The following is a 25967-nucleotide window of genomic DNA, read 5'->3' as shown; positions in this document are numbered from 1 at the left end:
CTTCCTGCTCCAAACACACAAGGACAGCGTAGAGACCAGCCCGAGGGCCGCCCCTCCTTCCCTGCAGAGCCCCCTCCTCTCCCAGACACCTGCACACAGCAGGTGCCCTTGGCGGACATTAGCCCCTGTAGACCTCACAACAACCTGATGGGACAGGCTCCTCGACAGTCTGGGTTCCAATCCCACCTCTGCTCCTGGGTAGCTCCATGACCCTGGGAATGTTAGCTAATGTTTCTCTACCTCAGTTTCCTCAACTCTCAAAAAGTGAGGAAATAAAGAAAATAAAACACATGTCAGGGACCAGTCTCGTGGCCAAGTGGTTAAATTCGCGCACTCCGCTTCGGCGGTCCAGGGTTTCGCCGGTTCATATCCTGGGTGCGGACATGGCACCACTCATCAGGCCATGCTGAGGTGGTGTCCCACATAGCACAACCAGAGGCACTCATAACTAGAATATATAACTGTGTATTGGCTGGCTTTAGGGAGAAAAAGGAAAAGAAATAAAATCTTTAAAAAAAAAACACATCAACAGGGTCTGCCACTAAAAGGTGAGATTCAGGTAATTTTCATTTTCTTCTTTTTAATTTATTTCTAAAACTTCTGCAGGGAGTAAGAATTGAATCTGATAAATAAATATTATATATATATATATGTTTTTTTTTTTTGTGAGCAAAACCTTGCCCTACCTGTGAAACAGGCAGATTTTTATCTGAGGTTCAAGTAAGAAAGTGGATATGCAAGGGTTTCCAGAAGGTGTAAAGCCCCAGGCAGTGGTTCTCTGCACATTGGGATCATCTGAGGAGTTTCAAAAATACTAGGGCTGGCCTGGTGGCATAGTGGTTAAGTTCACACGCTCCAGTTCGGGGGCCCAGGGTTCATGGATTCAGATCCCGGGTACGGACCTACACACCACTCATCAAGCCAGGCTGTGGTGGCATCCCGCATACAGAATAGAGGAAGATTGGCACAGATGTTGGTTCAGGGCCAATCTTCTTCACCAAAAACAACAACAACAACAAAACAAACAAACAAATGCCTGAGTCCCACCCCCGAAGACGTGATTTAATTGATCTAGGCTTTGGCATTTTTGAAAGATCCCCGATGACTGTAAGGGGCAGACCACCTTGGGAACCACACCCTCTATGGTAGTGCTGTGCTGGTACCTAACAGGGTAGGGGCAAGCACTGCACCCCAGCTGTCGGATCTTCCTCCTCACCCTGGCTCCTTCCCACAGGCTGAAGACATGGGGAACCCCCAACTGAGAGGACTCAGGCTGGGAGGTGGGGTCTAGACATCCCAACCTGTGCCTGGGGGCCAGGACCCCAGCTTTAGTGGGGAGAGACTTGCCCATTAACTCAATGAATAAATAGTTCCTGAGTGTTTACCCTGAGCCAGGTTCTGGGAATCCGGCAGCAAACAAGACAGTGGGGTCCTAATTCTAGTCCCCATTCCCTTTCCTCCTGCACTGGGGGTGGGGCTGGAGAGACCCCTCTCTAGCTGGCTCGGAGCAAGGACTGGGGGTCCCCCGAGCCCCTCCTGCAGAGCCCTGTCTGGGGGACTTGCTTGGTCTCGGGGACCCTGTAGCATCAACCTGCCTGAGGGCAGCTCAGAAGAGCCGGAGACTGCGGACTCTCTGTGGGGTCTCAGACTGCCCCAGGGCCTGCAGGGGAGGGAGGAATGAGGGACAGGCCAACACCCTAACTGCCCTGGAGGGACACTGTAATGAAGCCACTCTCTCTGCATTTGTTACTGTATATTTTTTCCACCTGGCCCAGGCCTGCCTGCCAGTGACATGCCTGGAAGGAAGGGGAGGGGCGGGAAAGGCAGAGGAAAAAGAAGAAGGGATGGGGAGAGGGAAAGAAAGGTTCGAGGGACCGGGCCCCTGCTCCACCCAAGCTTCCTTTCCTGCCTCTAAGAAGCTCCATGACTACGTGGTCAAGCTTGTGGGCACTGCAGCCTGGGTTCAAAACCCCGCTCCCACCACCTGCTGGCTGTGTGACTGTGGACAAGTTACTCAGTCCTCTGTGCCTCACTTTCCTCGTCTGTAAAATGGGATAATAATAGGCCCAATCTCATAGGGTTGATGTGAGGATTAAATGAAGTAACACAAGTTAAGTGCTCAGAACAGCGCCTGGCACAGAGTAGGCGCTTGGTAAATGAAGGCCGTTGCTCTGCTCCTGCACACCCTTAGTTCCCAAAGCTCTCTGCCTTAACATCCCTGCCCTCCCCCCTCACTCCACATCCTGAGCCCCATCAGCCCAGTCCCACCCTCCTTTTCTTAATCAGCCTCAAGCTCAGTTGTGACCAGAGGCCCCTTGGCTGACATGCCCCGAGGACTCACCGCTTGCCTGGAAGTTCGCTCTGAAGTCCAGCCTGAGTCCCTCCCGGGGGCTCTCCTCGCCTGCCTTGTGCTGCTCTGTGGTTCCTGAGCCCTGCTTGCTGACTTGGAGCCCTCTGAGACACCGGGAGAGGCTGGCCTCCCCTCCACCACTGTTCTCTGCACAGAAGCTGGATCGAGCCAGAGAAAGCCGAGAGAGGGCTCTGGGCAGGTGTGCGTCGCTTCCTGCGCCCCACCTCTAGGGAACCTGAGCTAGCTGCCTGAGGCCGGGGCAGAGCTGAGATGCGGGGGCAGGTCCGGGGGCCACTTCTGTACCAGGTCCCCCAAGGGACAGGGGCTCTATCCGCTCTGCTGGCTCCCCCAGGAATCACACCCTGCCTACCTGCCTCATTAACTCGAGGGCCCACAGGACAGAGATGTCGGTGCCTGCCAGGTCCCCAGACGCCAGAGAGAGGGCCATTAGCAACAGCAGGACCTGTCCCCCACCCCCCCATCCCCGCCCAGGGCCAGGCATCACTCACTCCAGTCTGCTTCTCCATGTCTCTCTGTCTCTCAGTCTCTGTCTCTGTCTTCTCTGAGCATACCACAGGCCTAGAAATTACTCAGAGCAGGAGGCGGTTGTGTGCTGACGGAGAGGATCCAGGAACAGAGAAGACAGTGGGGGTAAGAAAGAATCAGCAAGGGTGGCTGGTAAGAGAACTGGCAGGTCACGGAATCACCCTGTGGATGGTCTAGAGGTTGAATGGGGTCCACTGAGGACATCTGATCCAACCTTTGGTAGCTTCTGATGCCTGAATCTTCTCCACCTCACCTGTTACCAAGTGTCACCTGGCTTCTGCTTGTATGCCTCTAGTGACAGAGAGCTCCCTGCTGCTGAGGCCTCCCTTTTTGGAATTGAGCAGAGGGACAGGGGCCAAGGGCAGAGACCTTGATTAAACAAGTTGGAGGCCCTGTCCTCTATCACCTGCCTGCCCTCTTTCCCCTCCGTTCTCTCTCTGCCCGTCTGTCTCCTGAGCTGTCTTGGCTTGTCTCTCTATGACACTGGGGTTTCCTCTGATTCAGCTAAGGAATTCACCAGCACCCGAATGACCACAAGGTTCCCAGCTCAGCGCCCTGCACACACTGGACTCTGACATGGTGAGCCTCATTGGGGTTACGGTGAGAGGAGGCAGACAACACTTTTGCAAACACAGGTGACAGGAGATGGTCCAGCACCAAGAGGCCATCCCCCTATGCCCCTCAAAGCAAGCTCCCCCAGGGCGCTGACAACCGCAGCCCCGGGTTGTCACGCACACCTTTCCGGAGGCAAATGTTGTGCAATTCTGGGAATTCCCTCAAAAGTCCCAAAGAGAAGCCCATGAGTGAGCTGAATCCCATTCCCCTGGCTCCCTAGGCCACACCCCAGCTGCACCCCAAGGGCACCCAGCTGCACCTCAGGGCTGGGGGCTGCACCAGGGGACACCACGGCATTGGGGTGGGGGTGGGATCCCCGAATGTGACCCCTTAGAGGCAGATCTTGGGGAAAGGGAGTGGGGCTGGGGCTCAGGGAGCCGGGGGTTGGGGAGGGGGCATATCAGGGGCCATCAGAACATTGTTGCTCCCCAGGAATGGGATTCTGCGCAGAAGACACCTCATGCTTGCAGACAGATGATGAGTGAGGCAGGGGCCACCAGCTGTGCCAGGCACAGACAGTGGCGCTGCTTTCGTAAACAGCGTGCTTTGTAATAAACAGGCTAGAGCAATTCGTAATCAGCACCAAAGCAAGCTCCTTGAGAAGTCTCTTTCCCTCCTCTCAGCATTTATTTTTATTTCTGATTATATAAGGAATACCCAGTCACTGTAGAAGATCTGAAAATACAAATACATATAAAAAGGAAAATAACACCCCCAGGCATTCACCCTATAATTTTACTACTCAGAGATGTGTGGCGTATTTTCCTTAAGTTGTTTTTCTAGACTTGCCCATTCTTTAAAAGTTTTAAACTCCCCCCCTCCCCAACACCCCCCAAGCCTTATTTACTCAGCAAAGTCCTTCTCTGGAGCACAAAGGGCAGCTTAAGTGCTGCCCCTGGAATCCGAGTCCTGATCTGAGGATGGTTTTCCTGGACTGGCCCTCTCTGTCGTTGTCTGGGCAGGTGGGACAGGAGCTGAGGAACAGGAGGCCCCTGAGGGGTGGCTGTCCTACCCCGGCCAGGCCAGGTGGTCAGAAGCAGCAGAAAGCTCTCTTCGGCGGCCTCTCTGGGGCCACCTTCACCAGGGAGCCCATCAGGCGGTCTTCTTGCATCTTGAGTGACCTGCGTGACACCCAGGCATCAGTCCTCTCTCTCACCTCCCAGGGGCAGCAGGGAGGGGCCCTGGAGTGCAGCTGGGAGGCTGGGGGGCTGGACTCCTGAGCTTCCCCTCCCACCTGCTCTGCCGCTGCCCGGCATTCCACGCGGCACCAGGAAAACCAGGCTACAGGGACTCGGCCTTCTGTCTCTTTCCTGGCATTCTTTCCAGCCTACAGTGCGCCAGGCACCAAGAAAGGGACTCTGATTATGACCATGAAGTCACATGTCCTTGCCTTGAGTGGTGAGGGAGGCAGAGAGGAGAAGGGGTGGTCAGGACCCAGGAGTGGGGAGGCACAGAGGGGGACTTCACGGCAGGTCCTGGAGAGATCTAGGGACGAAGGCGGCAGTCGGTGCTGAGACCCAGCAGTGGACAAGCGTTCACTAGCATAAAAGAGGGGTGTACTCCAGGCAGAGGGCAAAGGCACAGGATCAAGAGAACTTGAGGGCTGGGGAAGCGAAGGAAGCTCCTTCATTCATTCGTTCATTCATTCATGCATGCGTGCATTCACTCACAATGTACTTGCTGTGCGCCGGGCACTGCGCTAAATCCCGGAGCCTCCGGACTGAGCGGCCAGAAAGAAGCCTTGGAGGCAGCAGGGGCTCAGGGCTCTGTGGGCCTGGGAGCCACATTCAGGAACTCGGCCTTTTATCCTAAAGCAAAGGGAAGCCCCGAGCAGCTGTCTTCTGGAGGCCGTCGCCACGGGATCGGGGTGCAGTGGAGCAAGGTGACCCTCGCGGCTTTGTCAAAGCAGGGGCTTAGAGATCCTCGGGTCCAATACCCTCCCCCGACTCACTTCATCCACGTATGGAGCACCTGGTCTGCGCCAGCCCCGCAGCCCCAGGAGCAGGGAGGGGAGAGCCCCGCAGACCCAGGCCTGCCCTCCGGGAGCTGCAGGCGGCCTCGTGCGGGAGGCAGAGGCAACAAGGAAACAAACGCCTGTGCAATTACGACTCATCAAGAAGGGCTGCGAAGGACACGACAGAGGACGGTGATCCAGAATAGTGGTGGGAGGGGGCGCGGTCGGGGAAGGGCCCTGAGCGGCTGAAGCTTAGAGAGAGAGAGAGAGAGAGAGCGATAGTGAGTGCACACACGGCACAGGGGTCAGGGGAGATGGCTCTGGAGACGATGCAGCCCACTGTGAGGCGTTCGGATTTTATTCCAAATCCAGTGGAAGTCACTAGAAGGTTGGAGGTAGGGGAGTGACTCTCCTGCCGCACTTAACAGATGAGAACACTGGGGCCCAGAGAGGGGACGTGAGACTTTGGGGAGGGGATGGAGCTAATGGGACTGGTAGAACTGGAGTGAGAAGACTCCCCACACAGTGCTTTCTGTCCTTCCCCAGACTGGGGAGCTCTATGATGTCACAGGTGTCCCATCTCACACAAGAGGATTCTGGGTGGGGCGCAGCAGGTGGCACTCACCGGGCCAGGTTCACCATGGGCTCCAAGATGTTGTGGCCCAGGGCAGCACTACACTCTCCAAAGGAGACCCCCAGCTCCTGCAGGCCAGACAGACAGGGGTGTGGGTGCCTTGGGGGAGACCACCCAGAGTCCAGGCGGCAGCCTTCCCCACCAAAGGCCTGGCCATCAGGCAGCATCACACCTGGTACGTCCCCTGGCCAACTCCAGCAGGTGAGGCAGCCCTGTGTCCATGTGGCCCAGGTCCCCATCCTCACTCCTCTGCCCACTGCCCCTCCACCCTGGCTGGCCAAGGTGTCAAAAATGCCACCTTGGAAACACTCCACAGCCTTCAGACTGTCAGTGGGAAGCCTGTGGCCCCACTTGGAGAAATGTCCTTGGGTCCCTTTTTTTTTTTTTTTTTTTTTTGCTGAAGAAGATTCTCCCTGAGCTAACATCTGTGCCAATCTTCCTCTACTTTGTAGGTGGGTTGCCACCACAATATGGCCACTGACGAGTGGTGTAGGTCTGCGCCCAGGAACCAAACTTGGACTGCTAAAGCAAAGCACACTGAACTTAACTACTAGGCCACAGGGCTGGCCCCCTTGGGGACATTTGTAAACCATTAGCTATGTTTTTTTAATCTTAAAAATAATTGGAGGACGTATTGGAAAATACAGCATAAAAAGTATAAGTACGAAATGCAAACCACTCTTGTTAGTATTTGAGTATATATTTCCATTCCGTTTTACATAACCTTTTATTGGAGGGCGGGGCACTAAATGTCATCATACTGTTAGGTTAGACCCTATGAAACTGCCGTTTTGGTGGGCCCCAAACAGTCAAATATCAGCCATCTCATAGGGTTCAACCTAACCTATACCAGGACTTGCAGCTGCCTTTCTGACTTCACATTATTTATGAGTATTTCTTCCACATCCTTAAACATTCTTCCAAGACGGGATTCTTATGGCAAATGCTAGCCTCTCCCAGGAACCTCCACAATTTAACCACCAACTGCTGCCAAATGTTTGTTCTTATAAATCAGACTGTCAGGAACATCCTCATATAAACAAGTGTGATTATACATTATGTACGGGGATCCGTGACGCTATTCTCTCAGGGATCCTTATTTCTGATTCTCTCCTCAGGATAAGTTGCTAGAAAAGGAAGAACTATGTCAAAGAGAGGAGCCACTACTTTCAGGAGGAAAAAACTCCCGCCGACCAGGAGCCGCAGTGATGACCTCAGGGTTATGAGAAATGAGAGGAGAAACAGGAAGGAAATAAACACGGAAATGCCACAAGGGTTGGTGTCCGAGGCGGGCCGGGGCATGACTCTTTTTCCCTTCTTTATTATTCTTTAGATTTTCCGGGATGTGGTCAAAGTCTATTCATAAATAAGTAGTAGCCACTGTCTGGTGGTGGGGCCTTTGATGCCATCTTCCCAGGCAAGAATTTGGGTCTTAAGATAGAATAAATTAGAAGGAATGTTATGTTGATTAGAGACCAGAGGTAAAGTTAAGATTTGATTGGGAATTTTAAGTGACGCTTTTAAAACCTTTATACTCTAAGGATGTTTTTTGTTGTTAGGACTTTGTGTGGGCATCTGCTAATTCAACAGTGAGGTTCAATGTTGTGCCCACCATTACAGCCTCACATGTGGGTCTAAGTCAGGGGTGGGTGGGGGGCAGAGGTGGCCAGGCTGCTGTCCATGCTGACCTGGCCCTTGGTGGGGCAGGGGCAGGAATGAGCAACAGGTCCTTCTCGGGTGCCCAGGCCAGGGTGACATATGCACCACCCTCTGGGGAGGGGTCTGCCCAGTGCTGGCTGGGGGAGGGTCCGACGCCCGGGTGCTCACCTGGGCCAGTTGCTGCCCAGCCTCGGTGGGCACCTGCCGCTCCTCCTCACAGTCCATCTTGTTTCCCAGGAGAAGGATGACCACCCCGCCGGACCCTACATCCTGCACACAGAACACACGCCCTCAGCCACACACGCTGAGCGCCTGCTGTGTGCCAGGCCCTGGGGGATTTGGACCTGCCCTCCAGGAAGCTGGGCATGCGCCTCCTCCCCACACACACACCCACCTTCCACGTCACACTCCCTCCACACCCTTCCGCCTTGACGCCTCCCCCTCCATCTGCAGGGGGTCTGTCCCTCCCTCTGCCTGAAAACATGTCACCCACTTTCCAAGGCCCACCTCAAAGTTTCCTCCCCCAGGAAGCCTTCCTGGTTTGCTCCTGCCCAGGTCCCTCCCTTCCTGCCTGTGCTGAACAGCCCAGCACTTGGGCTGCGTGGATCATTTCCTAATTGTTGCATGGACAATAATAATAATAATAACAGCTTCTGTTTACTGAGAGTTTACTATATACCAGGGACTGCTGAAGGCAATTATATCAGTTAATCCCCAAAATTCCTCTATGAGAGAAGTCAGGAAATGAAGTTCAGAGAGGTTAAGTCATTGGCCCACGGTCACAGAGTTGGGGGGGTTGGGTAGTTGGGATTCAAACCTAGGTCCTGTCAGACCCCAGAGCCCAGCTCCCCTCATCATTATCTTATCCTACTTGTTTTGCATCTCTTCAACTAGACTGGCAACTTCTAGAGAGAAGACAGCATGTCTTACTGCATACCTCTCTGCTGTGCTGGTACCTAGTGCAGAATTTTGATAGATGTCTATCAATTAACTACATAGGGGAAAGAACTAGAGATGTGTGGATAGAGGAATTATCACCTAGAGTGGTACTAGAATTGCATTATTCCCAGCTGTTAAGAAGATGTCACAGAGCTGTATGCAGGAAAGAAATGTTCATAGCACAAAGGAGGTAGTTTGTTTTGGAGGCTATACTATGTGGTTGTGGTTTCTTTATACTACTATTCTCCTAGCCCATCCAGCCACATGCCCTTAGTGGGTCATGTCACCCACATATCTGTCATGTCATTTGTAATCCTGGGAGAAAAGGGGGGAATAGTCAGGATACAAGTTCCTTCTTGACTCCAAAAACTGGGGCCAATTCCATCAGCCATCTGCTCACCTGGAGACAGTCCAGCCAGTAGCGTATGTGGGCAAAGCTCTCCTGGGAGGTGACATCGTACATGAGCACCACTCCGTCAGCCTTGCGGAGCAGCTGCCGCGTCACGCTGTGGTACCTGTGGCCCAGAGAGTCTGCGTGAGGCCAGGCCTGGTGGGCTGACCCCAGGCCCTGGCCTCTCTGGGGGTCAGCCCCTCCATCCGCAAAGCGGGAGAATTAACCTCTCCTGCTTCTAACTGCTTCCCGAAGAGCGTGCGTGTGCTTTCCTTCCTACAGCCTAGCTAGTGTTGAACAGGTGACAGTGCTCAGGGCTCAGATTTCAAAAGGTACCAAAGGGCACCCAGCGAAAAGTCTGTCCCCTCAAGGACACCCCCAACCTGCAGCCACCCAATCCCCTTCCCCAGAAGCGACCAGGGGTTCCAGTTTCTTAAATATCTTTCCAGAAGTATTTTATGAATATACATAAATGTATATAAGCATACACAGACATACATATATAATATACACATACATACACATACACTTTTTCCCCTGTTTAACATAAATATGGTGTAAAACGCTCACTATACTCATTAATGTTCAGTAGTCTATAGTTAGCTTTTTCCCGTTAATAAAATGGCTGGGAGGTGTTTCCCTATTGGTCCATAAAAAGGGTCCTCCGTCTTTTTTGTGGCTTCGTAATATTCCACTGTGTGGCTAGAGCCTGACTGACTTAACCCGTCCGCTACTGATGCCATTTAGGTTGTTTCCCATCTTTCACAATTTAGCCGATGTTGCTGTGGACGATCTTGTCCCCCTGACACTGTAGTCATGTGTGAGTTTATCAGTAGAATGAATTTCTGGAAGTGGAACCGCTGGGTCAAAGATGTGCCTTCTATGTTTTGCTCACTACTGCCCAGCTGGAAAGTGGAAGGCCAGTGTCTTCAGAAGGACAAGCGATTGGGCATCTGTCCCCGTGGGCCACGTTGGGATGGCTCTCACAGATGCCCTGCCAGGCCGAGGGGGCCTCTGGGTCTGCTGCCCTGTCTCCCCCACTGGAGCTGGACCCATCTCTCCTTCCCGACCCCCTGGATCCTTAAGGGCAGATGCCGCTTTTGCACTCGGTTTCCTCTTGCTCATGTTGGGCTGCCCTCCACCCGTCCACACCCCGGGCTCAGCCCAGGTCCCAATATTTCTAGTATAGACAGTGCCTGTCACCTCTCCTGGCCAGCCGTGTCCCAGAACTGCAGGGCAAAGCACTTGCCGTCCACCAGCAGGTTTTTGACCCGAAAATCCACTCCTAGGACACACAGAAGGGGGTTAGGCCTACTTCCAAGTTACCGTCCAGCACTTCAAGCCAAGGCCTGCCCGAATATATACCTGTCCCCAACACCAGCCCCAGGGGGTGGGAACCTCCAGCTGCTGGGCTTCTGTCCACTCTCCAAATCTTTTTTCTTTTCTTTTTTTTTTTTTTTTTAGGAAGATTAGCCCTGAGCTAACATCTGCTGCCAATCCCTCCTCTTTTTGCTGAGGAAGACTGGCCCTGAGCTAACATCCGTGCCCATCTTCCTCTACTTTATGTGTGGGACACCCATCATAGCACGGCTTGCTAAGTGGTACATAGGTCCACACCCGGGATCCGAACCAGCAGACCTGGGGCTGCCGAAGCGGAACGTGCGAACTTAACTTCTGTGCCACTGGGCAGACCCCTCTCCAAATTTTATTCACCCTCAAGGGCCCACATCCTCCAAGAAGGCTTCCTTGCCACCCAGCGCATGGGGTTCACTTCTGCACCCTGCCAGTCCGTGCCAATACAAGGCACCTTGCATCGTTCTGACCTCTATGAACTTATCTGTCTTCCCACCTGCACAGCAACATTTATTCCTCAGGCCACTCGGGAAAGTCGGCTTCATTATTTTATTTTTATAATACTCCCTGTTTCATCCCCTATTTATTGCATGCATCTTCCCCCTTCAACCGGACCGTGGGGTACATAGGCAGCCTAGGAAGGTGGAAGGAGCACTGACTTCAGGGGTGACTGACTGGGCTGTGAGGTGTCCACCCTGTACTGCTGAACCGGCTGAGGGACCTCAGGCAAGTCACTTGGCCTCTCTGAGCCTGCCTTCCTCGTCTGCAAGGTGGCGATGTACAACGACCCACAGTGCAGGGTGGGTGAGAGGATTAAATGACTCGTGTCAGAGGTCCAGCCCAGTTTTGGGGGGCGGGGTGCCTGAGAGGTGGTAATTTTTATTATCATTCTTAATTCTCATCTCGCTGAACCCCGGCCCCTCAAATTTCACAGCTCCACCCCTCCCTGTGGCCATGATTCCACATGGCCCAGGAAATTCTTTCTGTCCCTGGAAATATGGAGGCAAGAGTGAAATCCCAGGGAGGTTTGGAATCTTTGGGGTGCACGCTCTGACAACCCCTGTTCCCGAGGAAACCAGGTGGGGTGGGGGGTGTGAGAGGGGCCTCATTGTCTCCATCCCCACCCCCTCTCCTAGCCGAGCCCCGAGGCTGCAGATCCCACTGCAGGCCCCAGGCCAGCTCAGGAAAAGGGCATCTCCTCATATCAGCCCGGGGCTGGCGGACACCTTTCTCAAGGTCGCTCACGGTGACCCTCATAGGCACCGGCTGCTGCCGCTGCCGGGACTGGAACCACAGACCCTCCCCACCCCCCATGTTCTCCATAGGAAGCCGGGAGAAGTGGCCGCCCCCAGGCCTGAGCGCAGCACAGTGCTGAAGCAGAAGTCTGTAGCATCCACCGCTCTTTACCGCCCTCCTTCCTGAAGGTCTTAGGAAGCCCAGGGTCTCAGGAACCCCCCAGGTGCCTAATCTGAGCCACCACCGATAAAATCCAGCCTCTGTTTAAATACCCGCCGCCGTGTAACCTATTGAGCAACTAGAAGGATTATTCTGTGCATGCAATAGCTCCCCAGTACTCCCACTTCTCCACCTCCCTGCCCAGCGCCTCCGCAATTCACCCAAGTGTCCCCACCTTCTCCCCCAAACGTGTTACAACTTAACCACATAAACTGTTAGGAATATCACGTTTTCTCCTTCCCCAGGAATCTGTGATTTCAGACGAGCAGCCGCAGGGAGAGGGCAAGGCTGAACCAAAAGGGGGCGGAACTTCTGGAGTGGGGCACGCGCTATGAGGGCGGGTGGCCCTGGGCATCCACTTTGGGGCCCAGCTAGGGCAAGAGACTTCATCAGGCCTTCCAGTCTCTGTTTTCCTCATCTGTAAAATGGGGAAAGATGTGGAAAAGCGTGGCAAAAATGCACATTCAGATCTAACTCAGTTGGCTCGGGCCTCCACCTGGCCCTGTTCTTAAACGCGGACAGGCCGTAGTTTCCATCTTCTGAGAGATGGCGGCGGGAATGGAGGAGCCTGATGCTGAGGGGGGCGTGTCCACGACTGAGGAAGCCAGAATGGTCCCCAGGGATGATCAAACCAGATGGATAGCAGCCACCAGGGGGCACCAAACTGCAGCTGGGGCACAGACAGCCTTGGATCCGCACCTGGCCCTCAGGTACCCACCGCAGGCTAGCAGCGCATGCAGCCTTGCCCTGTCTTTTCATAGTTATGCACCTGTGTTTCTCTTGACTGAATTTTGTGGAACTTTCTGACCACACAGTAATGACGGAGTTTCATTTATAGGAGGGTCGCTGTAAGCAGTAAGACTTGTATGGATGATGCCTGGTGCACTGCAGGTGGTTGGTGACCAGGATCTCAGGGGATTCAAAAGGGTGGCCTTGCAGACCCTGCTCCATGTCAGGCCAGGCCAGCTGCGGCTTCCCCCTTCCCAAGGACCCTGCATTTTTCACCGGCTCCCCAGTTGAGGATTCTTAGGCAGAAAAAAGTTTGAGAACTTGTCTGGGGCCTCTCTGGCATGAGGGCTGTCATTTATCTCCCAGCCTGGCCCTGGTCCCCGGTCAGCATGCACCCTGGGTGACACAAAGACGTGGATCACCCCATCTCTGTCCCTAAGTGGATGGCCCTTTCACTCCCACAAGCTCGCTCTCCTGTGGTCTACACGGTGGGTCTATCAAGTGGGCAAATATCCCAATATTTTTAGGGAGAGGAGCCTTCGTGCTTTGGGGTATGTCATTTGTAGGAGCTGTTGAATTAGACGTTATCAAATATTTACTTGTTATAATAATAACAATAAAAATATTTATCCATATTACATCCAGATATTATCCTAAGAGCTTGGCGCGTATTAACTGACCTATCCTTGTACCCCCTCTATGAAGTCAGCACGACTATTGTCCCCATTATGCAGATTAGGATTTGGCAGCTCAGAGGGGTTAAATAATTTGCCCGAGTTCATACTGTTCTAAGTGGCAGAGCTGGGATTTGCACTCTAGAAATACAGTTTGTGTGAAATATTCCACTTGCCCAAGGTGGCTTCCTGCTGGAGCGTGGCGGACGGGCCTGGAGCTGGTCGTGACAGATCCGCCCAGCACGGCCCCTGCAGCGGCCTGCCCATGGGCCACGTGGTGGGGACTTGCTTGTTTTCACCCTCAGCCAGCACTGGCACCTAAATTGCAGGGTGCTTTGTTGATGGGGCACATTATAAGCTAATCAGATCAATGCAGAAAAAGCAAATTACCTGTAATTAGAGAGGATTAGTAAAATAGCACGATTATGCCCACATAAAATCATGTCTAACGCGGGGCCTGTGGCCAGGACAGAGCCTGTAGTTTCCCCGGGGATTGCTCCCTCCGGGCCTGCTCCGGCTCGTTGGTCTGCGCCCCTGGGCCCCCTCCCACCCCCACGCCCTCCCAGGCGGGCCTTACCCACTGTAGCTGTCAGCCCGGTGGCGAAGGAGTTATGGTGAAGGAGGTACAGGAAGGATGTTTTGCCCACGTTCGAGTCCCCCAGGAAGACGACATGGAAGATGTAATCAGGGTTGGCTAGAGGCTCACTGGCCACGGGGTCCCCTGGGGATGGGGTCAGCCCAGCCTCCCTGGAGTCCATTCCTGGGTCTTCAAGCCTGCTCTGCGCCCTTGGCTCTCTGCGTTGAGAGGGGCCTTGCTCTCCTTCCGCGTGCACAATTGTGGGTGGGACTTCCAGCTCCTCTGCGGTGGGGAGGGTTTTCGTGGGCTCCTGGGGCCCTGCTGCATCCCCAGGCTGAGCCCCCCTGGGGGGAGAGCCCCTTGGGGGTGACGGTCTTCCGGGAGCCTGAGCCTGCGGTGTGGCATACGGGAGAGGGGCAGGTGGAGGATCCTGCTGGGGCAGTTCTGAACGCCCAGGTTTCAGGCCATGAGCCTCAGCTGGCTGCTCTGAACTGCCAGCCTGCCCTCCTCCATCCGCTTCTTTCCTTTCCTCCGCCCTGGGCCCCTCTTCCAGACTCTGGTGACGGAGGGCAGGCAGCCCATCTGCTGCGAGGACCTGGCCATGAGCTTCTCTGAGCCCCCTGGGACAGCCCTCCTGCGCGTCTGGGCGCAGCTCGCCCTGCTCCAGTTCCTCTGCGGGAGCCTCACCCGCAGGCTCCAGACCCTGGGAGGGCTCAGGTAGCCCTGGGGTGAGGGCTTCAGCTCCTGGGGACCCCAGCTCTGGCCCAGAGCCAGTGGTGTATGGGTCCTGACAGAGGACCTCTCTCTGCCTGGGTGGCGTGGCTGGGACAGGCCCAGGCCCGGGACCCCTGTCATCCAGGAATGAGGCATGGAACTGCTCGCTGGGCCCAGCTGGAGGCGAGGGAGGGGGAGAGTTCACACGAGGAGGGGGTCCATCCTCCAAGGGAATGAGCACTTTGAGTGCAGCCGCCACCACGGCCCCAGACTCCCCAGTGGGGGTCCCCGGGAGACCCCAGAGGAAGTGGTCCTCGGGGCCAGGCCCTGACTCCTCCTTAGGTTCCAGGCTGTGAGGCTGCACTGGCTGCTCTGGACTGATGTCCTGCCCATCCGGGTCCCCTCCTTCCCCTTCCTTGGCCCTGGAAGGCACCCCCGGGGGGCTCCTGGGAGCTCCATCCGGATCTGAAGATGGCTCCTGACCAAACAGCAAAGCCTGTGGCTCGGAGATGGAGATCTGCCTGACCCCTCGGGGTGTCTGGGGGCCTGCGGGGGATCTCGGGGTCAGGGGTGGGCTCCAGGAGAGCTGCAAATATTTCTGCGGGGGGCTGCTGAAGCTCCCCAGGAGCTGGTCCCAGTCATCATTGTCCCCAAACAGTCCAGGCAGGGGAGACCCCTCAGAGGACACTGCCTGAGGGTCTGGAGGCTTCTCTTCACCTGCTTTGGGGCCACTGGAAAGGGAACAGGGAAGTGAGGATCAGGGGAGGGGTGGGTAGAGGTCGTACCAATCCCATCTTCATCCCTCACCGTCCTTTGCACACCTGCAGGTTGGCCCGCCCTCCCAGGCTTTGGGCAGACCATCCTTCTCACCAGACCCGTGCTCCCCATGCCTCCCCCTCATCCAATCCTGCTCCATCTTCAAGGCTTATATGAAGCCTCACCTCCTCCAGGAAGCCTTCCCTGACCGTTCTGGCCCATCCCACTCCTCTGAGTTTAACAAGTAGAGTGAGTGCCTGCCGGGGATCCAGCACTGCGCTACACCCGTGTGGGGGGGCGGGGGGGGTGTGTATCTGAATCCCATCTGTGTGATCTTGGGCACACAACTTTCCCCTCTCCATGCCTCAAAATTCTTTGTCTGAGAAATGAGCATGATAATCCCAGCCTGGCAGGGTTGTGAGGTTTAAGGAGGGAGATTGTGTCCTGGGGCTGACCAGAGCCTCAGAGAACTCAGAGCTTCCTTCTTCTTCCAGGAAGCCCCGGGCCTCGGCCTCCGCCCAGGCATGGCAGCCACTTGCCTCGGGTCCTCCTCCATCTGCCAGGACACGCAGCTCCTGGCGGTGTTCAGGCGCCCTTGGGTCACCTGCAGCTGCCCCCGCACCTCCTCCAGCTGCCCAGCCAGGTCGCGCTCGGCCTCCCGAAGCTGCTGGTTCTCGGAGCTGGCCGCCTGGTGAGAGCTGCTGAGGTGGCGGAGCTGGGCCTCCAGCTGCGGGGGTGCAGGGTGGGGGAGAGAGAGGCCCCATGCCCTCCGGGCCATTGTGGGCAGAGACTCCAGGCTCCCGGACACCCAGTTTAAAGCATAGGATTGGGAGAGGGGTCACCCCTCAGTGGCCTAGTTAGCCCCATTACCTCCCCCCGGGAGCGACATTGGAATTGTCAGGGTGGGGAGGAGAGAGGGGCCTGTGTAAGGATAAAACTGCCAGTACCACCAGGCCCGAACGTAAACGGGAGCACGCCACCCTCTGCTCAGAGCTGTTATGGCCGCTCATCTCCAAGCGCCAAGTGGTCTGCAGGGAGCTCCTGATCCAACAGCAAGTCACAGGACTCGGAGACAGAGAGCTGCCTGACTCGGTGGAGTGGCCGGCAAAGTCCTCCCAATGGCCTCCAGGGCCTTGCAGCCTCCCCCACCTGACCCCTGTGACGTCCCTGAGCTCCTCTCCCTCAGTCGGCTCCAGCCCCCAGGTCCCCTGCTGTTCCTTGAACATTCATATCACATGCCCACCTCAGGGCCTTTGCACCCACTGTCCTCTCTGCCTGGACTACCCTTCCCCCAGATGTCACATGGCCTGCTAATCACCTCCTTCTGGTCTTTACTCCAGGTCATCATGTCAGTGAGTCTTCGTGACTCTCCTATCAAAGTCCTTCGATCCCCCTGCCCTGCTCTACTTTATTCTCCTTAGCACTTCCACTAGCTAATCTGTTCTAGATTTTATTTGCTTATTTTATCATCCATTTCTGTGACTAGACAATCACTCCATGGGCAGAGGTTTGTGTCGATCAGGTTCCTCAGAACCTAGGACAGTGCCTGGCACACAGTAGGAGCATCATAAATAGTTGTTGGGTAAAGGAATGAATGGCCTGGGGGGAGAGGCTTCACATCCCCAGGGTACAGGATGAAATGGCCCCGTGAGGAAGGCCCAGCCCTCCTCCCTGGGCAGAGGGGGCCCGCCCCCATTTCCAAGGGGCAGCTGCAGCAGAGGCACCTGGGAAGTCAGCCCGTGTCGGGAGGGCGAGACCAGGTGGCAGAGCCAGCCACAGCCGTGGTGGGGAAGGCTCTGGGCACCTTGTCCAGGGCTCAGGGGATGCTGGCTGTCCTGGTCACAACAGATGGGGGTTTTACCACAGTCAGCGGTCTGGAAGTTGAGGAAGGAAGGACAGCAGGGAGGGGCCTCAGACCCAAAGACTCAGCCACAGGGCCAACTGGAAGTGACCACAGGGCCAACTGGAAGTGACCGCAGGCGACGACACCTGGGGTGTCGGGGCAGCAGCTCTTCTGACCGGGAAGCTAGGTCAGCTTCAGAGACAGTAATGACTGTGATGTATAAAGAAACTACTATGCGCCAGGCACCATCCTAGGTCCCCAAATATAGTATCTCTAGTCCTCACAACAGCCTTCCAAGGCAGGAGTTCTGATTTCCACTTCTCTGATGAGGAAACCAAGGCTCGGAGAGCTTGAAAACCCGCCCAGGGTCACTCAGCTGACGGAAGAGACGAGAGTGGAACCACTCTATTGCCCAGCCTCGCCAACGCTGAGACCTCGCGCTTGCTGTGCTTTCCTGTTCCAAAGTGTTTTCCCGTTTATTGCCTCGTCTGACACAGCTAGCCGGGAAGGCACAGCAGACGTGGCTGTTCCCATTTTACAGGTGGAGAAACTAAGGCCAAGACAAGCCAAGTTATTTCCTCAGATCTGCCTGGCTCCTAAGGAACAGCAGGGACCTGCTGACTCAAGTCCCAGGGCTCCCGCTGTGCTACCTGGCCTCACGGCAGAAAAGGGCCCAGGACACCTCTTTCCCAGGGGCTATTCTCATACGGGTGCCCAACCAGCCCAGTGGACCCTCAGGGCGGGACTGGTGGCTTCAGGCTGACTTATCCAGTCGGAATCAGCGAGCGTTCACGGTAGGTCCCAGGAGATGGTGTCAGGGTCTGCGAATCCTCAGAGGTTGGGCCCCTGGGGAAGCCTGTCACTCACCTCCCTCTGGTCCTCAGCCTGTCACTCACCTCCCTCTGGTCCTCAGTCAGCCGCTGCACCTCGCGCTCCTTGGCCTCCAGGGCCTCCTGCATCTGGGAGCTGAGGGCCAGGTCCCGGGAGTCGCTCTGGGGAGCAGAGAGGGCTCAGCCCCTGCCCCACAGACTCCAAGACCCAGCTGGGCGTGGCCGGCCCTCCCCACACTTTGCCTCCACCCGTGCCCGGGGTGCAGGGTCCAGGATGCCCCAGCAAGGAGGGGTCTTGGGACAACTTCCCTGGCTCAGGCCTGGATTGTGGCAACAAGGAGACTGAGGCCCAGAGATCAGAAGGACTGGCTCCGGGGGACACAGCAAGACCCGGCTGAGATGGGCAGGGGGGCCAAGGCTCAGCACCCCACCCCACCTCTCAGAGGAGCGAGCTGGTCAGGGAGTGAGAGGACGCGCGCCCAGCGCGCAGCTCTGCCAGCAGAGGGGTCGGGGAGGGGAGGGGAGAGCTGGGGGGGAGCCCACCTCCGCCTGCAGCTGCTGCTTCTCCCGCCGGATCTGCTGCTCCATCTCCTCGTAGAGCTGCTGGACCTCACGGTGGTGGTCAGAGTCCCGCCTGCAAGGGGTGGAGGGGGGCCGGCCAGCGCATCAGCACCCTGGGACTCTGCTGCCGGCAGGGGTGGCCTGGGCCTGGGTTTGGAGTCCACCCTACTGCCCACCTCGCTCTGCCAGCGGTCACTGAACCCTGTCGCCCTGAGAACAGTCATCCCAGTAATAGCGCCCTGACTCACACGGCTTTGACATTAGTCACACCAGCTCCTGCAACCATCACCAGGATAGTGGCTCCCCTGGCCCTATCACATGGTCTCCGTCGCCCCTTCACTCTGTCCCCACTTACTGCTGTCACCATTCCCCTAGCCCCATAACTCAGACCTCCTGGCAGGGCTGCACCCATGCCAACCCCAGGGTCACCACATGCATTATAACCTTTGTGAGCAGGGCCCCCAGCATGTGGTGCCGCAGTGGCCCTGCCCCAAGGCACACTTTCCATTCCCTTTCTGCGAAAGGCCCAACGCAGTTCTCCCCAGCGGGTCCCCTAAGAAGCCCCTTCTTCCAGCTCAGCTCTGCCCCACCCCGCTCCCAGGCCCTGCTGTGGACCCCTGGCCTCCACTCTTCTGAAGCTGAAGGAATTCAATTAAGATTCAACGAAGACGTGAAGAGCACCCACTGTGCACCAGACACCGGCGGGGCGCCCCACTCACTTCCTCAGGCTCAGCTCCAGAGCCTCCTTGTCGGCCCGAGCCTCCTGCAGGCGGCTGGTCATCTTGGCCAGAAAGCCCTCCAGGTTGCCTGCCAGCTGGGGCTCCTCCTGCCGCAGCTTCCCCCACAGCTGCCAGATCTCCGCCTGCCTGGGGAGGGAAGACGGCCAGAGTTGAGATATAAGGCGGGATGGAGAAGCGGAGGGACGCCACTCCAAGAAACTTGGGCACCTGGGCCACAAAGATCTATTGACACCCTTCAAGGCGCAATTCAAAGGCCGCCTCCTCCAGGATCCTTTCCCAGATGCGCCCTCTCCCTTCTTGAATCCCCACAACACTTTGTCTCCATTGTTTGGTGATTAATTGTGGGGTAGGGGGACTTGATGGCCCGGGGCTTCCACCTGCCTTCTCTCTTCTCCCACTCTGTAGCAGTGTGACCTTCGCAAGTTGCATGCCCCCTCTGGGCTTACTTGTAAAATGGGGGGGCTGACACCTGCCCAGCGAGGTGGCTGGAGAACGAGAGACACGCCCAGTGAAAGCCCCAGCACGGGGCCTGGCACAAGGTTGGTGCTCAATAAACGCAACTTTCGTGCAGATTTAAGTCACGAAGACAGACGCCAGAGGGTGGAGCCAGGCCGAGCTGCCAAGCGAGTCAGTGGCACCCCACCGCACGCCCTGCCAGCCTACACCCCAAGTCCCGCCCTGCTTGCCCCAGGAGCCCTGCCTCCCCCAGAAGCGGTGAGGGTGCTTCCCTCGCTGGCTCTATCAGACACAGCGGGGCCCCTCTTTTCTGAGCAGGAGTGAAGTCCATGAGCCCAGAGACTGCGACAGTCTGAAGAATGCTCTCCTGTCTCCAGACCTGCCCACCCCCGGATTATTAGGGGGTGTTCTGGGGCGTGATCCCACAGGACAGGACAGAGAGGGGGCAGCGGGGTGGGAAGGGCTGCTTGGGGCCAGTCGGGCATCCCACACACACACGGCTGCGTTTAATCCCACAGCTCTTACACTCCTTCTGCAGGGGAAACAGAATCAGAGGTTCAGTAGCTTGCCCAAGGTCACACAGCTAACAAGGGGCTGAATCAGGATGTGCACCCAGCTCGGCCTGGCAGCTCCCACCTGGGCTCTGTGTCCAGGTGAGCGCTTGCCCCCCACCATACACGGAGCTGGCCTTACTCAGGAAGTAAGTGGCCGGCCCCCAGCTGCTGCATGAAGGCAAAGAAGGCTGCCTTCTCCTCTGGGTCAGCCTCTTCCAGCGCTGGGAGGCTGCTGGCCAGGGATCTTTGCTGGGACGTCAGTGGCCTCCTTCTGCGGAGCCTGTGGGTTCTCGGGCTGGAGCCAAAGATGTTCTCTGTGAGACAGAGGGAGAGAGAAGGGAGCAGAGTAGGGTTAGGCCCAGGCCCCGCCCCTGCTCCAGCCCTTGAGGGAGTAATTCTATCTGTGTCAATCACATTTACACAGGGCCGTGTTCATAGGTTCCTCACATCAACCTTGGGAGTCGACTCAAGGTAGACAAGGTACCCATTTTACAGCTGAACACCTCAAGCCCAGAGAGGCCAAGAGACTTGCTGGATGTCACACAGCAGCTCCATGGTAGCCAACAGATTTTTCATTCCCTCAGTCAAGGGATATTTATTGAGCATCTACTATGTGCTGGGGACAAAAGTGGCCAAAATCCCTGCCCTGGTGGAGCTGACATTCTAGTGATGGCTGAGAAAGGACATATTTAAAAAATAAATTTGTTAAGTGAGCTAAAGAAATAAACAGGGTAATTTCCATTGTGGGATTGGACAGGGTCTACTTCAGCGGAGGCGGTCAGGAGTGTCCCGAGGAGGTGACATGAAATTGAGATGTGAATAACAAGAAGGAGCAAGCCATGTGGATTTCTAGGGAAGTGCACTGCAGGCAGAGAGGGCAACACATGCAAAGGCCCTGTGGTAGGAGCCAGACTGGCACACAGGAAGGGGTGAACAGCCCCAAGGGAGCTGCAGAGGGTGGCGAGTCTGGATGGTGCTGCCTGTGGGCCTGGGGCAAGGATTTGGACTTTGTTCCACAGGCATCGGAAAGGCCCTGGTGTGGTGGGCATGACTGGCTACAGATGTGAAGACGGCCCCTTAGGGCTACATGGACAACACTGTTCCCTCTGCCCTTCCCTGCCTGGCCCTGACCCCCTGGTTCCAGGCCCCAAGTCTCCCTCCCTACTCCCAGCTTCTCAATCACCAGAACTGGAGCGACTGGCTCCTGGGGTTGCCCCGACCTGTGAATGCTGATTCCTGGCCTCCCCCTCTGTTGTCCCTCAGATTCTGGAGGCTCAGCAGACCTGAGAACTCTGGATGGCTTTGCAGACGTTTAGGCTGAACTGTGCTTTGCAGGGTCTCTGCAAGGCCACCACACCTTCCCCTCCCTGGGCCGGAAGATCTCCCCATGGAGACCAGTGGGAGCTTTGTGCACTGCTGGCCTTGGTCTCTCTGGGTCCCTTCGGGTCTGTCTTGAGAAGCAGGTTTTGGAGTGGCCCTGCCCAGTGGGTCTTAAGGGCCTGGGAAACCCTCATCCCCTAAATATCACCCTCTGCTGCTCCCTGGGGCCTGGAATTCCTTGCTTAGAAAGCAAGCCTGGAGGCCTCTCTGGAGGAGGGGGATGCCCAGGGGAGCCGCCAGCCAATGAACTGCCCTCACTGTTGGGAAAGGAAGCGAGCAGGTCTCCTGAGCTACAGTCTTAAGGCTCCGCTCTGCCTCGAACCAACTGACGTCCCCACCCAGGTTTAGCATCCTTATCTCCACAGTAATCCGAATTAGCATCTGCTCCAGGGGGTGTTTGAAGGTCCTCTAGCTAGTAAGGTGTCACTCTTGACTTTCCTGTCAGCCCAGCCTCGCCCTGTGCTGGGCACAGTGCAGGGGACTCCTGGCAGTGCGGCACGTCCCCAGACACCCTCCCGGGACAGACATACGGAGCCCAGAGCTGAATTCTTCGAGGGAGAGGCGTCCCTTCCGCTCCACGTCCACCCAGTCGAAGATCATCCCAGGCTCCTCCTCGCTGCCCAGGAAGCTGAACTTGGCCACCTGGAAGGAAGGGGGGAGCTGAGTGGCTGTTCCCACCGGGGAAAGCTCTGGGCCACCCTCAAAAAAAGAGGGGTTTGTCTTCAGCCATCCCCACTTCCCTTCTCCCCAGTTTTGGAATCCCACCCAGACCCTGACTCAGGGCCTGCCCCTGAGGCTCCCGGACCCCATGCAAGACAGCCCTCTCAGCAGAGCCTCGAACTTCCTCCAATCTTTCCCCTTCCTCCATCCAGCATCAAAACTCTCTCCTGGGTCTCATCCCTTTAGGACCCTAATAAAGGACAGCAGCTGATCCTCCCCAGAATGTGTTTATCGGTGTGCAAAAGTCATCTGGAACTCAAAAATAAGTCCAAAAGGTGGACAGCATGTCGTTGCAGTACCCTCCTGGGGCAAAGGCCACCCAAGCATTTTCTAGACTATAGCTGTGTACTGCTTCATCTGACAGGACTGATTAAAGGTCCCAGACTAAATAAAGTCACATGTCAGCTTGTAGATTTCGTCCAGGAGAGATGTAAATAATGTTTGTCTGATGGCACAGATAACCCCAAAGATTTATGGCCCGTTGGACATTAACCAGCTTGGGGAACTCTAACCCAGCAACCTGATTCTAACATGTCTTTGTTGAATTACCTGGGTTTTTAAATGCTCTTCCAACCATTCATAACATCTCTCATTAATTAACGAGTTAAATAAAATCTTCGGGATGGATCCATTTTACGTTTGTCCCAGGTCGTGATCTGACCTTTGTGGAGATGATGCTTCATCAGTTTTGGAGGTCCCGTGGAGATGCCCCAGGGGACTCTGCTGTCAGAACAAGTCAACGGCATTGCTGGAGAAGTGCCCTCCACGGGCTCTGCGAGCCCCGGCGCTGTGTGGCACTTAGAAAGCATTCCAAGCAGTAGGACTTTAAGTCTGTGCGCTCTCTGTTTCTCTCATTTTTTGTTTTGTTTTTGCTGATTTTGTGTTTTTGTTTTTGGTGGCAGCAATGATGTGGAATTTGATTTTTATGGTCTCACCTTTGGCTGAATGATAGAGACCGAGGTCTGTTGGTTGAGAGACAACAGAAAGTCTGGTTTGGAATTTTTTGTTGGCGGCTGGTGGTGTTTGTTTTTCTAGGTGCGACCTCAGATCAGTTAAGAATTCTGTCCTTCCGGGAAGAACAGTTCTCTGAGATCTGGATTGGCGAGTTCCTGTGTTTCTGGGTTCGCTTTTGACCTGCGGCTTGGAGTCATAGCAATGAAGCCAGACTCTCTACATCTGTGTGTGTCTACATGTCTGTGATTCAGAGAGACCTTTAACTCTCACTGGGAGTGTGAAATATTATGTGGAGGGCATTAATAACGGCGGACTCCGTCTCTTAAAGGGGTGCTGTGCCGATTGGTTTGTTGAGACAAATAAGTGCTTATAGAAACTAATAGCCCCCCAAATCACTGAAAATACAGAAACCCAACTTCTAATGCCTTAAATGTGCTAGATGTTTGTTTTTAATCCCTCTCACAAGAAAGTGTTAGCTCGAAAAGCCTTTAAGGAGCTATGTTCACGTAATTAAAGTGAATTTTTAGACAAATTAGAGTGGCTTAATAGTTCTAGTTGATAAAACACAAATAATAGCCATTTGTGCTTTCTCTGCCTTAAGTATAACACAATTATACCTTCTTTTTTTTTAATAAAATATCGATTTGTTTTTTGTAAAGGAGCTAGTTAATCAGAATTCCTATTCTCTTCATTTTGTCTTACTGATCAAATAAGTCAACATTATCCTTACATAATGTTTAAGGTTATAAAGATGTAAATTTGTGTTCAACTAAATTGATTCATTATTCTAACAAATTTTACATCAACAGTACTTAAATTTTGTAGTGTGTCACCTTAAACACAGTTTCCAGGGTCCTTAGGTAACTTGAAAAAACTGAATGTTAAGTTAATTAATAAATTATTTTTGGCTACCTGGATAATTTCTAGGAAAAGTTTAATACTGAAACATTGATTGCTAAGCATAATTTTAAGTTTATATCCTTTTACTTCTTACTTTTACACGCTAGAGAGCAGCTATATCTTTTGGTCATGTTAACAAGTGAATTCATTTTTGCCACTTTAAATAGTTGTGCAAAGGAAAGCAGGGACTCGAGTAGCTGTTTGCACACCCATGTTCGCAGCAGCAATATTCACAACAACAAAAACACGGAAGCAACCCAAGTGTCCGTCAACAGATGAAAGGATACGCAAAATGTGTTACATACATATAATGGAATATTATTCAGTCTTAACGAGGAAGGGAATTCCGAGGTTTGCTACGATGTGGATGAACTTTAAGGACATGATGCTAAATGAAATAAGCTGGTCACAAAAAGACAAACACTGGATGAATCCACTTACATGAGGTCCCTAGAGGGGTCAGATGCATAGAGACAGAAAGTAGAACGGAAGCTACCAGGGGACGAGGACACGGGAGAAGGAGAGTTAGCTTTCGTGGGGACAGAGCTGCAGCGGGGTAAGACGAAAACTTCCGGAGATGGATGGCAGTGACGACTGTACAACAACGTGAATCTATTTAATGCCACTGAACTCTACACATAAGAATGGTTAAAATAGCAAATTTTACGTTGTGTGTATTTTATCACAATTTTTTTAAAAAGTTGTGCACGGTACACGTGTGACTGTAGAAAGCTGTGTTTTGTGTGTTTGTGAGCTCTGCTAGTCTGCTGAAATGCTTGTGCAAGACAGACAGTTCTCAGTTGCTTCCCCCCCAGTTCTTTCTGTGAAATAGAAGTTAATTGCTTTGTAAAAGTTGTAATCACTACGGATGCTGGAGCCTATCCTGGGAACAGCAGCGGCGGACAAACGCAGCTGTGTCTGCAGGCGAAATGGGACGCTGTTCTGCCTTCCCAGGGACAAGGGGAGTGGTTTTGTCTTAAGTGTCTGGTTGTTTCTGAACATGAAAAAGGATAAAAAGGCAAAAGCAGAATGGACGTAGAGTTGTGGAGGCTTTGCTGAGAGGGCACGTTATTCACCTTGTTTTATTACACCTAATCTGAAAATAAGCTCTGAAATAGGTTAACATTTTGCCAAATTTGGCTCAGTCTTGATGAGTTTAAAAATGAATTAAAAAAAAAAAGCCTGTGGAACTTTTACTGCCATATGTTATGTTAATGCAAAGCTAGAATTTGGCTCCATCTCTATTAAAATGATAAATTGATCTTAGCACTCTTAGCAAGCGTTCAAAAGAGGTTACTATTTATCTTCTGTGTAAGTTGCCCAGATAACTGATTTCATATGTCAACAGAACAATTTTCTCTGCTTTGTTTGGCTTTATCATGTTCTAATTTTTTAAAAAATAAAAAGCTAAGGCATCTCTCTTATGAAAGAGCTAAATATCCTTGCAATCCTGTTAACTTCTTCTATGTTTATTTCAAAATATTTTATTTGATTGTCACTTTGATTAAATAGGTAATCAAGTAATATTTCTGAAACTCCCATGATCCTATCTTTTTTTTCTTTTTTTTTTGAGGAAGATTAGCCCTGAGCTAACATCTGCCAATCCTCCTCTTTTTGCTGAGGAAGACTGGCTGTGAGCTAACATCTGTGCCCATCTTCCTCTACTTTATATGTGGGATGCCA

The 25967-nt window shown here is 54.1% G+C and overlaps 1 protein-coding gene and 1 long non-coding RNA gene across 6 annotated transcripts in view; one reads left to right on the top strand and one right to left on the bottom strand.

Moving 5' to 3' along the window:
• Positions 1-4119: 4119 nt before the first annotated feature.
• Positions 4120-25967, bottom strand: part of RAB44 (RAB44, member RAS oncogene family) — a 34108-nt gene continuing 12260 nt past the window's right edge. For 2 of the 5 annotated variants that reach the window (XM_023624846.2, XM_023624845.2), the window contains exons 3-14: positions 22241-22352; positions 20470-20644; positions 19300-19446; positions 18563-18653; positions 18086-18181; positions 15886-16073; positions 13877-15321; positions 10292-10373; positions 9098-9212; positions 7927-8028; positions 6091-6167; positions 4120-4632 (exon numbers count right to left, since the gene is read on the bottom strand). In XM_023624846.2, the coding sequence (XP_023480614.2) occupies positions 4542-4632; positions 6091-6167; positions 7927-8028; positions 9098-9212; positions 10292-10373; positions 13877-15321; positions 15886-16073; positions 18086-18181; positions 18563-18653; positions 19300-19446; positions 20470-20644; positions 22241-22352 (2721 nt within the window). In that variant the 3' untranslated portion in view covers positions 4120-4541. Of the gene's footprint in view, positions 4633-6090; positions 6168-6768; positions 7531-7926; positions 8029-9097; positions 9213-10291; positions 10374-12150; positions 12315-13876; positions 15322-15885; positions 16074-18085; positions 18182-18562; positions 18654-19299; positions 19447-20469; positions 20645-22240; positions 22353-25967 lie in introns of those variants that run through there. The other 3 variants (XM_070244484.1, XM_023624847.2, XM_070244485.1) reach the window with 2 other exon arrangements.
• LOC106782260 (uncharacterized) lies at positions 5853-8418 on the top strand. The gene is made up of 3 exons (XR_001379208.3): positions 5853-6300; positions 7218-7374; positions 7996-8418. It is a non-coding gene; the product is annotated as an uncharacterized lncRNA (long non-coding RNA).

This window comes from Equus caballus, chromosome 20, assembly GCF_041296265.1.
Source record: "Equus caballus isolate H_3958 breed thoroughbred chromosome 20, TB-T2T, whole genome shotgun sequence".
NCBI classification, from domain to species: Eukaryota; Metazoa; Chordata; class Mammalia; order Perissodactyla; family Equidae; genus Equus; species Equus caballus.
The sequence above is the reverse complement of the archived record's forward strand: the minus strand, read 5'-3'. Positions and strand labels throughout refer to the sequence as shown.